Below are 12,013 nucleotides of genomic sequence, written 5' to 3' on the forward strand. Positions count from 1 at the left end.
GCAGCTGGCTTCTAAACAATAGTGGGGTGTAGTTACACATACGACTGCATTCATTGTACTCCAAAGTGAAGTTACTGCTGAAGATGAGAGGCGCAAGAGCCAGCAGGAAGCTGGCAGCCCAAGAGAGCAGGATGAGGAGCAGAGTTCGTCTCCGGGTCACCAAGGCATCCTTGTGGAGTGGCCGAAGGATGGCCACACTTCGCTCCAAGGTCATGAGGAAGATGGTGCTGATGGAGACAAAAGTGCATCCAGCAAACACTGGACCAATCAGCATGCAGGGCTGCCAAGGGCTCACTAGTCCACCAAGGGAGGAAGTGGAGGCCGGGGAAGTAGAGCTACCCTGGTACCAAATGGGAGGATTGTTTGTCACCATCAGAGAGATTTCAGTGTAAACAGAGAAAGGGACGACAAGGACACCAACCATCATGTCTGCTATGGCCAGAGACACTGTCAAAGACAAGAGGAAGAAGAAGAAGAGGGCTTAGGGGATGCGTTCAGATTATTTTCTTGCTGATACATTTCCAGCTCTTTTAGTTAAAATTTCACTATTGGATAAAAAATGTGTTGTGAATTTTTTAAAGCAGTAAAAAAACTCTTTAACTTTACTGTATTTAAAATGTGTTATTATTTAAAAGTTATATATAATAAAGTTATATATATAGATTTCAAATAGATATGGTATTGTAATAAAATACTAGTCTAAGAATGGGTGGTAAAATGGTTCACAACATTTACCTTTCAAGTATCCCTGTGGTGTTCTTGACTGCCTTGTTTGCACAAAGACAGTAAGTGTGACCACATTTCCAACCACAATGGCAAATGCCAGGCTGACCATAAACACCACTGCCAAGGTGCGATTGAGAAACCCACAGCAACAGAGTGTGCAGAGAGGGGCCAGTGATTGACCTGAACTGAGTCCTGCCTGAGCAGCTGCAGTAAGGTTAAACGGACAGTCTGTGGTTGCCAGCAGGACTGCTGTACTCCCAGGGACAGTGATGTTGGGAAGCAGAGCAGTCATGGCCCAGGATAGACTGGTTTATGCTTGTGATGTATCGGTAGTCGGGCTCCTCAGGAGACCATGTCCTGGGCTGAGAAACTGTCCTGTTGAAAGATACAAATGAACATATTTAAATCATCTGTACAGACCAGAGAAATGTAGCAAACAGTATGTCTAACTTCTTTACCTTATACAACCAGTCATGTTATTCTGGTGCCCCATTATCTCTTTTTAAAACAAATCAACTTGAATCATGGACCACGTAAGTAAAGCATTGGTCCCAGCTATGTGAAGCGCAGACAAAAGAGTAGCCACTCTAATGGGACAGTGGTCTTTACACTGCATCCATCACACATCTGAGCCACTTGCTGTTATGAAGTCCATCAAAGTCCTTAATTCCTCCATTATTATTGTTATCAAAATTATATAACCGTCATGGACATAGTAAACAAAATTGTGCATGGACACACTTGACATACAGAAGCAAATCCATTATCTCCGTCCCTTTTCAAGAGACAGAGCCCCGCTGGTTTCAATTTATTTTTTAAATGTTGCATCGTTTTAATTAATGGAGAGTTCACCCAACATTTATCTGTAACAGGGGGTTTTCAGTGCTGAAAGAGACAAACCCTTTGCATAATCAACCTGTATCACTACGTTATCAATCCACAAAAAGTTGTAAATTCTTGAAATACTGTTCTGTCACAGAAAATCACATAGTGGGAGTTGATAACACTTGACAATTTGGGCCCTTCAAAATAGCTTTTAGCTTTGGCTTTTAGCTAGATAATCTAGTTCCCTCAAGCTATATTTGTTGAATGGTGTGAGAATAAATTATTATCTTTGCACACTTTACTGTATACACCAACCTACTGTTTAATATATATATGTGCCATTTCATAGCTGTACATTGATCATTTTCTGAAATATACTATTTATTATATTGTTTTACTGTAATACTGTGTCATAAGCCTACATCAGGCCAAGCACATAATTCATGAATGGCTTGGACAGTGAGGAAAAAAAAACAGGCATATGCATGGTAGATAGTCTTTCATTTCCAACCGGAGTAGTAACAGAGTACGGATGGTGATTTCTTTTTTACTTGTGTGTTCCGGTTACATGCTTTCTTTGTGCCATAACACTGTTGGAAGCACCTCGATGCTGTCAGTACCCGTGCAGAAACTCTAAGTTCAGTACCAAATGTCTCCCTCAGCTGACAACTAAATACATGGGTCCTTCAATCATGTATGCTGTTCACTGGACTGGAGAGCAGGAAGGTACACACATCCAAGAAAACAAAGGGTAACAGGAATGGACATATTCAGACCAGAGCAAAACAAAACTGAATCCCACGTTCTCACCATGACTTTGAACACAGTTAACGAAATATCACAGCTGTGAAACTTGAAATCCTTAAACTGTTATCAGCCATGAATTGCCTCAGAATAATGAGTTCTTGAAAAGCAGGAAAAAAACTTGTGCTTGTGCCTTCTACATTCAGGGTTTAATTAAGAAATTGCATACGAAAGGACCACAAAACATTGTCTGCCCTGGTTGATTACTTTGAATTTGAACATCAATCTTTCTTTAACAAATTAAATTCTTTATTTTTAATCATTGGTAGAGAAGGCTAGTTTGAATTCTTTAATGTTAATCATTTATAAAATGGTGAAGATATAATACAACTTGACAAACTTATCTTGTGTCTGTATCGTATTTGAATGCAGTGTCAACAGCACAGATAATGAAATAGTTAGATAAAGCAGAAATCCAGCACATTTTTAACAAGCAAAAATATATAGTGCCAATAAAAGTATTCAATTCCCTTAGAAATCTTCATGCTGTATTGTTTAAACAAGCATTGAATCAAAGTAGATTTGATTATGCTTTTTGACACTGATAAACTGATAATTTGCTGCTCCCAGTCAAATAGATTGTGGAGCTCACAACCCAAAATATAAGTCTCAGCAATGATTGGCCACAACCAGAAAAGGCATGTTAATTCATAGAGTTTTGTTGTGTTAACCTGTAAAAATATTGTTTTAACAAAACCAAACTCTACCTGTTAACACATTTTAATGTTGTTTAAACATGAAATTCCTAAAACGTTATTTGCGCAAATGGTGTTCCATAAATAACAACTTCGCAATGACACAAGATGTTCTGACATCTTTACAGCCTCACTGGTTTTGTACTCGCAGTCTTGCAAATTATTACTATGTAAGACATAAGGCTTTTGTAGAAGAGGTAAGCATGTTAAATCAAACTACAAGTTGGAAGTTAAGGGGGGGTGAACTTGAAGTCATGCGACCACGGTGTAGTTTGTTTATAGCCTAACATTAGCCTTTTACTTCTGGCAATTTTATTTAGGCTTTAAACATCATAAATTTGTTCATTTGTGAAGATTATCGTGCTGTCAAAAACGTGTAGGTGTAATAAACTTTTGTTTGTTGCAGAGCTTATTTTCTCGAATAAAACAAAAGCCAAAGGAAAAATCCTATTGGTTTTTTGTAGAGGCAACCACGGTGATGCTAACTTATGGATTGGCCTATAAAAATACATCATCCCTGCAGCACTCTATTGTCAGAGAACTTATTTCCTATCTGACCTTACAAAAAAAAAAAAAAAAAAAAAAACCTCAATATGTAAGACAGAAGTGAGGTAATAATTCTGCTATTTGCCACAGATTGGGCCTGTAGCTTTGATGAAGTTGACATTACTTAGGTTTGCGGTCTAACTTCTTACCTGGCCTGATTAATATCTTTAGCTCCCAAATGCTATGCTATGCTAATTATCAGCTGGTCACTAACTCTGTCGGTCTGTTCTTGGTGCTGAGTAGGTAGCGTACAGCGGGTTTCTAGAGCTTTGTTGAAAACTTGGGTGCTGCAGGGAAAAAAAATCATGAGAGAGAGTGAACCAAAACATCAAAGTCGTGGCCAGACAGCACAGAAATAAGCTAATATTCATTTTAAAGCCCAGTAAAGCCGAGGGGAGCTCCAGATTCAGGTAATTATCCCCTGCAGTTTCATCACTGTGAGCAACTCCTTTCACATTGTGACATCTGTCAAGTAGCTCTAGCTGCATAACTTTAACCATACATTAATCATGACATAGATTGTGGCAGTCATTCATTTAACATTTTAATATTCAGATATACTGTAAATAAATGTAATCTTGGATTTTGATGAATAATTTTTTCATATTTGGTGGAGTTCAGATTGTGAGAAAATCCATCTGCATTTGTGCTTCTCGCTGTCCCTTACAATTCACTTTACACCTATCACAGAAATACTCAGCTACAGCAACAATGATAAAATTGAATCACTCAAAGTGATCAAGGCCAAGATTTTCATCAGAGTCTGTTGATTGTTAACATTATGAAAGAATCTTGTGAATACCTGAAATGCTGGGTGGGAGGGAAGGTGAGATTTTTTGACGTCAAACTTTTTATCATTTCATCCTTTGACTCAGCTCCCTCTTTTTTACGAGATGATTATATTTATCTATGAATCAGTCAGCAAGAAAATGACGATAGTTAAAACATGCAACGTAAATGGGGAGGATAAATCATGATCCAAATGTTTATATTCTACACATTTAACACAACTGGCTTGCAAAACAGATGTTTTATTCAAAGCTATCTGATTGTACTGGTTGTAAAACAAAAGAAAATTTATTTTTGGGAGGATAGAGGACACACCTCATTAAGGGGCTTTTTGCCTTTACCTTGAGTGAAGATGACAGGCGGAAGTCTTCCCTGTGGCAAAACCTCAGGCGTAGTGAGACAAGCAGCTGACAGCAAAGATAGCACATACACACACACACACACACACACAGTTCTACTATTAAAGAGATACAATACCAACATTTTCACAATCAGTACAAATTAAGAGAGCTACCTGTGCTCTGAGTGAGGGGAAAATAAAATACCAAGCAGTTCTACATGTCCTACATTTATATTTTGACATTTCTTGAACAACAAAAGAAGGCAGAAGGCTAAATGATGGTTCATCATTTTGTGTGTGTGTGTTAGCCGCTGTAAACTGTTCCCATTTTTGTCATAACTTTCAATCTCAAAATACCAAGAGAAAAATAGTCTTCATGCCTTCAGATTATATAAAAAAGAGGATGTAAAATGTTGCAGTGGAGTCAGTTAATTAGTTGTGGGCTACAACTTGAACCCTGTTTTTTTTTTTTTTTTTTTTAGCATAATTTGTTGGCAAATTGTCATCATTAAAAGTATGTGGAATTAGCTAGTAGCAATTTGTACTTCCTGTGTGCCCATGGATGTGCAGAAAACTATTAGTGGAAAGCTTAAAAACGTGATTATTCTGGGGCAGGTTCTGGAGGAGACTGTTCTGTACAAAAATGAACCCATGGGTAATTTGCGCAGCAGGTTATTATGACCCACAGTTACGTTTTGTTGTTAGGCAACATTTAGTGGCCACAGTAATTATAACAGGAGCAAAGGGAAAAGTGCGGTGGCATAGTATATAGTGTAGGAAAGTCCAGGTTTGGACAAGGGTGATAAATTCCTATGTAGAAAATGCACTTTATGTTGTTTCTATTAAACGTTACCATTCAGCAAAGTTAACCACATTGTTATTATTGTAACCATGGCAACAGAGATTGTCTTGAGTCATGTGGAGCTTGTCTCACAGTCACATAACTGGATTTTCATTGGCAAAAAACCCTAGCTCCTTAACTGAATCAAAACTAAATTGAATGGCAATCCACCCAATATTTGTTGGATATTTTGATAAAAAACAAAGATGTTAACCTCATGCTGGCTCAAGAGGAGTCATCAGAGTCATTAGAACACATCATGTTGGAACCATGAATGTTTGTACAAACTTTTTTGCCAATCCATCCTTTTAGATGTAGATTACACTGAATACATCAACATCATATTCAAAACATGAATACCAATTGTTTTGAAGAAGTCAATACTGTGACCTGATGGCTGTGCTATAGCAAATGTCAGACAATCACCAAAGCCATTAGAATTCATCCTCTAGCACCCTTGAATATCGATTTCACAGCAATCCATCCAGTAGCTGTCAAGACATTTCATTCTGAACCACAAACATCCATCTCATGGTAGAGCTAGAGGAAAAGTCAAGAGATCCCAAAAGTATGTATCATCTTGGGAAAAATTTCATGGCAATCCATCCTATTGTGGTCGAGTTATTTTTGACTGAAGTGGTGGACCAACCAAATGACCAACATACTGAACTCTGACATCCCTAGAGCTAAGTAGTTTTTAGCCATGCAGTGCAATGAGTTGCTCAAACAACTGTTAATTAACTATATTTTGACCACATGTACACATATAAACCTTACTTTGAAAGGGGACTCTTTTAATGATGCTTGCAGTTTGTCACTCCCTGGAGACCATTGTGCTGAAATAGCTTCGTTTAGGTTTAGGTTGTTCTACATGCATGCAGAGAATTTTCTTTGACAGGGCCATATCCCTGAGTGACAGATCAGGCATATGTAGAAGAACTGTGGGGGCTTGGTCAGGGCTCTCAGGCCAGGTCGCCTGATGCACAGAAGGGTCATGTGCAGTAATAATGGACAGGCTGGCTCAGAGCCGCCTGAGGCCGACTGCCACAGCACATGAGCAGAAAGACGACTTTATCTTCACATCGCGGCCTGTCATTCTGTCTGTGTTTGTTTCCCTTGTTGTTGTCAGAGAAGTGCACAAACAACACATTCATACACACACAAGCACAGATACAAACACATAACCAGCGTTACTCTCTTGTTATTGTTGTTTTATCAAGGGGGTAACAAATTTGTGTTTAGTGGGAACCTAAAACTAAATTTCTCTTTAACAACTTTTGTAATTACCCGGTATATATTGAATAAACAGGGTACCAGCAGACAGAACAAAAAACAAACAAACAAAATAGAACTGTAAATTTTAATGTAGCTCGTAACTACAACATAATTACAGTTTAAAGGAGTTGAACAAGGGAGCAGTTTATTTTGAAGCGCACATACTCAAAGTGAAAAGGGGATGAGCAATGTAACATTATTTAACAGGCCAATATTTAAAATCATAAACATAACCTATAGAGCTATAAACCCCTTTATAATTATAGTTTTAGGTATAAAATCACACCCTTCTCCCCAGACCAAGCCTAATATTTTGTTCCCCAGCAGCAACAAAAAATGCAAAAAAAAAGAAAAAAGAAAAATCATTGAGTAACAATAAGCATTCCTTTTTAAAAAATGTTTTATATTAACTGTTTTAAATTAACGTTATTTTATGAATATGTCATAATTCTAAAAAAAACAATTTAATTTCACTATTAAGTCTGTTACCCCCTTGTTCCTGCCTTGAAACACAGTAATATAACTGTTGCACTCTGTAATTATTAAAGAGTTACTAAGTAATTTAAAAAGTATACACAGTGTCATTTATTAAACACAAAATTTTGAAACCCTTATTTCCTAAAATGTTTTCTTCCTCTGTTGTACCCACATGTAAGTAACATGTAATTTTACTGATGCATTCTTTGAACTTAATAATTGCACAGTAACTTGCAGGCTGTAATCTAAACAGGTTACTGCTAAATCAATCTCTGAAACTTAATGTGTGGGCATGTGTGTATGTGTATATGCTGTCTCCAATGACCCCCAGTCTAAATTACACACTGCTAATGGACGTCACACCCATCCCACTTTACTCAGTCAACAGCAGCTGCATGCCTGAATGAGCAGATGTCAAGGAGGAATACACTTCACTGTTTCATTCCTGTGTGATTTCTGACTTGGAAATATGAACCTCCATAAGAGGTTGAAATTTCGAAGTGATCTTTTCATGTGACCTAAGTTACATGAAACAGTTTCCCCTAACTGTGATTTCAAACTTTGGGTCAAAACTGTTTTATAAATGGGGGATTAAGCATTGTTAGAAACACTGACATTTTTTAGGAACTGTTTGGCTGTTCTTGGTTTGGGAACACTCAAATAGTTTCCTACTGAACAGTCCTTGGTATATATTGAAATGCAAAACAATAATAACTGCAACAACTGCGGTGAAAACGGCAATTCAAATTCAAGAGCACAAAGCCTGTCTGTGTCCATGTGCGTGCATCAATGAGATGTTTCAATGATTGTTTGCATCAAAAGACAACACATGAACAAAAAAACAAAAACAATCAAATTATTCTGTATTTACAGAGTTACTATAAATAATATTTTCCTATTACATTCCCAGTGATTGACAGATAATTTTTCTCTTGGGAAAGATTTGCTCAATATGAACCACCTAATTTAGATATTTCAATGACTTATAGTATTTTACTTAATTTTAAATTCAATTTGTTTAACATGACCGGAAAAAGGAGTTTGTCATCTTAAAGCAATAATATAGAAACCTTTTACTCCAAAGATGAGGAGCACTTGACATTTTTAAAAATGCAACTAAGTACCATATAATATAATTCAAGAGTACTAAGAATTAAGCATTCTAAGAAAACCAGTTATTCATATGCAAATGAACATGTGAACGTTGTGTCATGTATATACATTTTCAATCAGTGCTCAAACAGAAGTTTAGCAATAAAAACAAACAAATGTGGAAATGTTTTACCTCATTGTGTGGTGTTTATTATGGAAAGCAGCTGCCATATAATACCACACATACTGTACATCCACAAACACTTATAAAGAAAAAAAAAATCAGATGGGATGATCTTACCAGCATTTCCAATGTCATGGATCATAGGGCACTTGTGCACACAGAGGTTGATAACAGGAACACAATCCAGTATTAAAGCTCTGATTTGGTGGAAGTAAAATCCGGTTAGAAATCATCCAGTGAAGAAGAAAGTGGAACTGTAGTCCTCTCATCATTCTCTCTCCTGAGAAGCACACATCAAGCACAAAGCCTCTCACTCTCTCCAGCTCTCTGTCCCTGTGATTCAGCCTCTCCCCTCTCCCTCCTCTGCTTCTCCCTCGTTCTGTGGAGGGCTCCCCCTCCCCTCTCCTCCCCTCGCCCTCTGCACGGCTTATCACATGCACACGTGCTTCCCCTAGAGCCTCAAGGTAAAGTCCACAGCAGCACTTTACTGTCGTCTCCCATCCTTTCCTCCCACGCCTTCTGATGTGTCTCTCCCATCACTGCTCATCTTCTCCTTTGTTCCTCACCTTTCCAAACATCTCTCATGCTTTGTATCTTGCAGCTTCCAACATTGTTGAAGTCTTACTTTCAGTCCCTGCTTCATTATATTGATTTAATTTTTTTTAGTATCCATTTCTTTTCTTCTCTGTACATCTTCACTCACTTCTCACTCTGACATTGTCTCATTTACATGCCTTGTATGTTTTAACAGAGACAGGCACTGAATGAAAGAGAAAGATGGAAATAGAGTTGGGGACAGATACTAGGCTACATTGTACTAATGAGAGGTGACTCTATTACAGTATGAAAGGGCGTAAAATGCATCCATCCTCTCTTGGGCATTTGTTTAGTTTTGCCTCTGATGGCCTTTGCCCATGTGCACAGCTTTGATCGTGTCTGGCGCATGGGTCACGTCCCATCCTCTTTGTTTCCTCCAGGGAGCAGAGACGATAGCACTCAAGTGAGACCCCCACCCTCAGATTTAATTGGAAAGACTGGACAACACGTTGCAGGACACATCACTTATTTGCCCTTGCCTTGACATTATCTATGTATACAAAAATTTCCCTGAGCCAGGCTGAAGTCATTCAACATCAAAGACAGTGAAACTGAAATGGAAATCGAAGCCCACATTCCCGTATATAAATACTTAAGAAATGTTGATTGGTTCTGGAGCGAACAAATAAAGAGCAATGTACATGCTGAGCAGCATTAAATCACCTATTATTATAGTCAGGGTCATATTGTATGTCTGACTCTGATTTCCATCAAGAGATAACCTAGGTTCTGGTTGATTACATATGGGTTCCAAGTAGCCTAAATGACCAGTCTTGTAATGCAACAGCATGGTCAGATCAATATATCTATAGCCTGCTGCCAAATAGTATGGCATAAGCTTGGACAAAAGTCATGCTATGAATAATACAACACAAATTGTTGGATTATTTTTATTATTGGATATTCGACTGTCATTTTGCAGAATTGCGTCTGTGCAGAGTGAGCATATTAGTTTAGTGTATTAGCATGCTAACATTTGGTAATCAGTACTAAACACAAAGCACATCCTTCTTTTGCAGGACTGAGAGGAACATGAGATTTTTCTTTGTTTAAGTGAAATCTTTGACCTGCAGGTGACTTTGGATGAAAAGTTAGAGGTTCACCAAGGTCAACAGAACTCATCCTCTGGGGATCATGAATATATTCAAGTTTTCATGGCAATCCGTCCAATAGCTGTACAGATTTTTATGTCTGGACAAAAGTACCCATAGGAAAGAAAAATTCAAAATAAGATCTCTTCTTTGTGTAGCCTCTTTCGCCTAGACATAATTGAATTCAATTAAACATCATTATTGCCTGAAATCACTTGATGAAATAATCAGCTCTTAAGATAACAGTAAGATCCTAAAGAAAACTTGATTGGCTTATAGATGAGCCTGCGCAACACCTGAAATTAAGATTGTGATCAAATGAGGGCCTGTAAGCACGGCAAAAGAACTCTTGTCTTTCGCGCGTTTCTGATGTTATTCTCAAACTAGACAGGATCGATTTCTTAGATCTTTTGTATTCTTTTGCTCCCTTGTTCTCCTGAAGGGGGTTTAGGAGAAGCAAGTCAGAGTTTAGTAATCTCCAAATCAGAGCTGATTTATTTCTTTAAGACAATGAAAGGACAGCAACATTTTCCTCTGGGTAGTGGGAAACCAACTGACTGACATTGCCTTCAGTTGAGACAAGCTGATATCAAAAGATATCTAGAAAACTTTCACACTATGCTCAGTATGTGTGTATAATCTTTGTAGTCTGATCCTGTCGTAACAGAAGGCTGTGTGTTTGTAGGACAGTGGATTTACAATTAAATGATGACTATGAGGTTAGAGTGCTGACTTTCAGAGGAGATACAAGCTTCCTAAATGAACAGCTTCTGTGTCAGATAAGAGTGCAGTTGCCTGAGGTCAATGAATACTGTAAAGCATTAGTTCCACTGCCACCATGAAATGACTTCATTTGAAATCAGTGTTAGGTTTTTCTTGATTTTCATATCCAGTTATGTGCTTAAACTGATGACCCTCAGGAAATCATTTCACAAATTTTGCAAGAACCCATATTAAATCCTCTTGCATAATTAAACTAACTTTAAAGTCCAATATATGAATCTAAAATCTATCTAGTCCAGCTTGTTACATGTGGGAACATGTTTTATTGATGCATGTAAGAGTACTCTGTAGTAGTATTCATGTACATGCTGTTACAATATAAATACACATTCTGCACACATTTGTACATATTATATTATTTTATTATATTTTTTTTGTTAATGTATCTTTTTTTTATGAATCAATGGTGAACAAGATACAAAAAAAAATGTATTATGGTTGTTGTGCCTCATTCCAAGCACTGCAAACTGTGCATTCTGTACATTATGGTAGCACTTTGATGTTAAATAATTGCGTTTCACTTTAAGTATTTAGAAATAATGCAAAAAATATAAAAGATAACATATTAATGTATTAATCAAAGCAGAAAAGTGAAATTAAATATCTCATCAAATTCCAAACCTCTGGAAACTATCTGTGACCTCTTGTAAATACCCCAGAACAGTAATGCTGGACTTTCCTCCCTGCAGCACATATCTGACTTACTGCTGTTAGTTGCCGCAGTTAACTGTTTGCTGCCAGGAATTTGATGAAATATTGTGTTTTATTCCCTGCAGAATGAGGCAACATGTGCCCTATTTTCTGTAAAAACAAATAACAGAGCAGTGTGTTGCAATATCGTTACATTCTCATCCACAAGAGATAAAAATGTTAGAATCAGTCAGCACTGTTTACTTTGATGCAAAAACTATGATGCAAACAGTACAAGCTGTTTGTGACTGTCTTACT

General features: G+C 37.5%; 1 protein-coding gene across 2 annotated transcripts in view; it reads right to left on the reverse strand.

The window, feature by feature from the left end:
- Window positions 1-8,953, reverse strand: part of LOC139628419 (beta-2 adrenergic receptor) — an 11,808-nt gene extending 2,855 nt beyond the window's left edge. Inside the window, exons 1-4 of one of the 2 annotated variants that reach the window (XM_071490082.1) lie at window positions 8,712-8,953; window positions 4,727-4,792; window positions 736-1,101; window positions 1-447 (exon numbers count right to left, since the gene is read on the reverse strand). The exon at window positions 1-447 is cut by the window's left edge and continues 2,855 nt beyond it. In XM_071490082.1, the coding sequence (XP_071346183.1) occupies window positions 1-447; window positions 736-1,018 (730 nt within the window). In that variant the 5' untranslated portion in view covers window positions 1,019-1,101; window positions 4,727-4,792; window positions 8,712-8,953. The remainder of the gene's footprint in view (window positions 448-735; window positions 1,102-4,726; window positions 4,793-8,711) is intronic. The other variant, XM_071490083.1, reaches the window with a different exon arrangement.
- Window positions 8,954-12,013: the final 3,060 nt, after the last annotated feature.

Source organism: Trachinotus anak, unplaced genomic scaffold (assembly GCF_046630095.1).
Source record: "Trachinotus anak isolate AG129_WGS33_773 ecotype Australia unplaced genomic scaffold, CSIRO_AGI_Tana_v1 ptg000011l, whole genome shotgun sequence".
Taxonomy (NCBI): domain Eukaryota; kingdom Metazoa; phylum Chordata; class Actinopteri; order Carangiformes; family Carangidae; genus Trachinotus; species Trachinotus anak.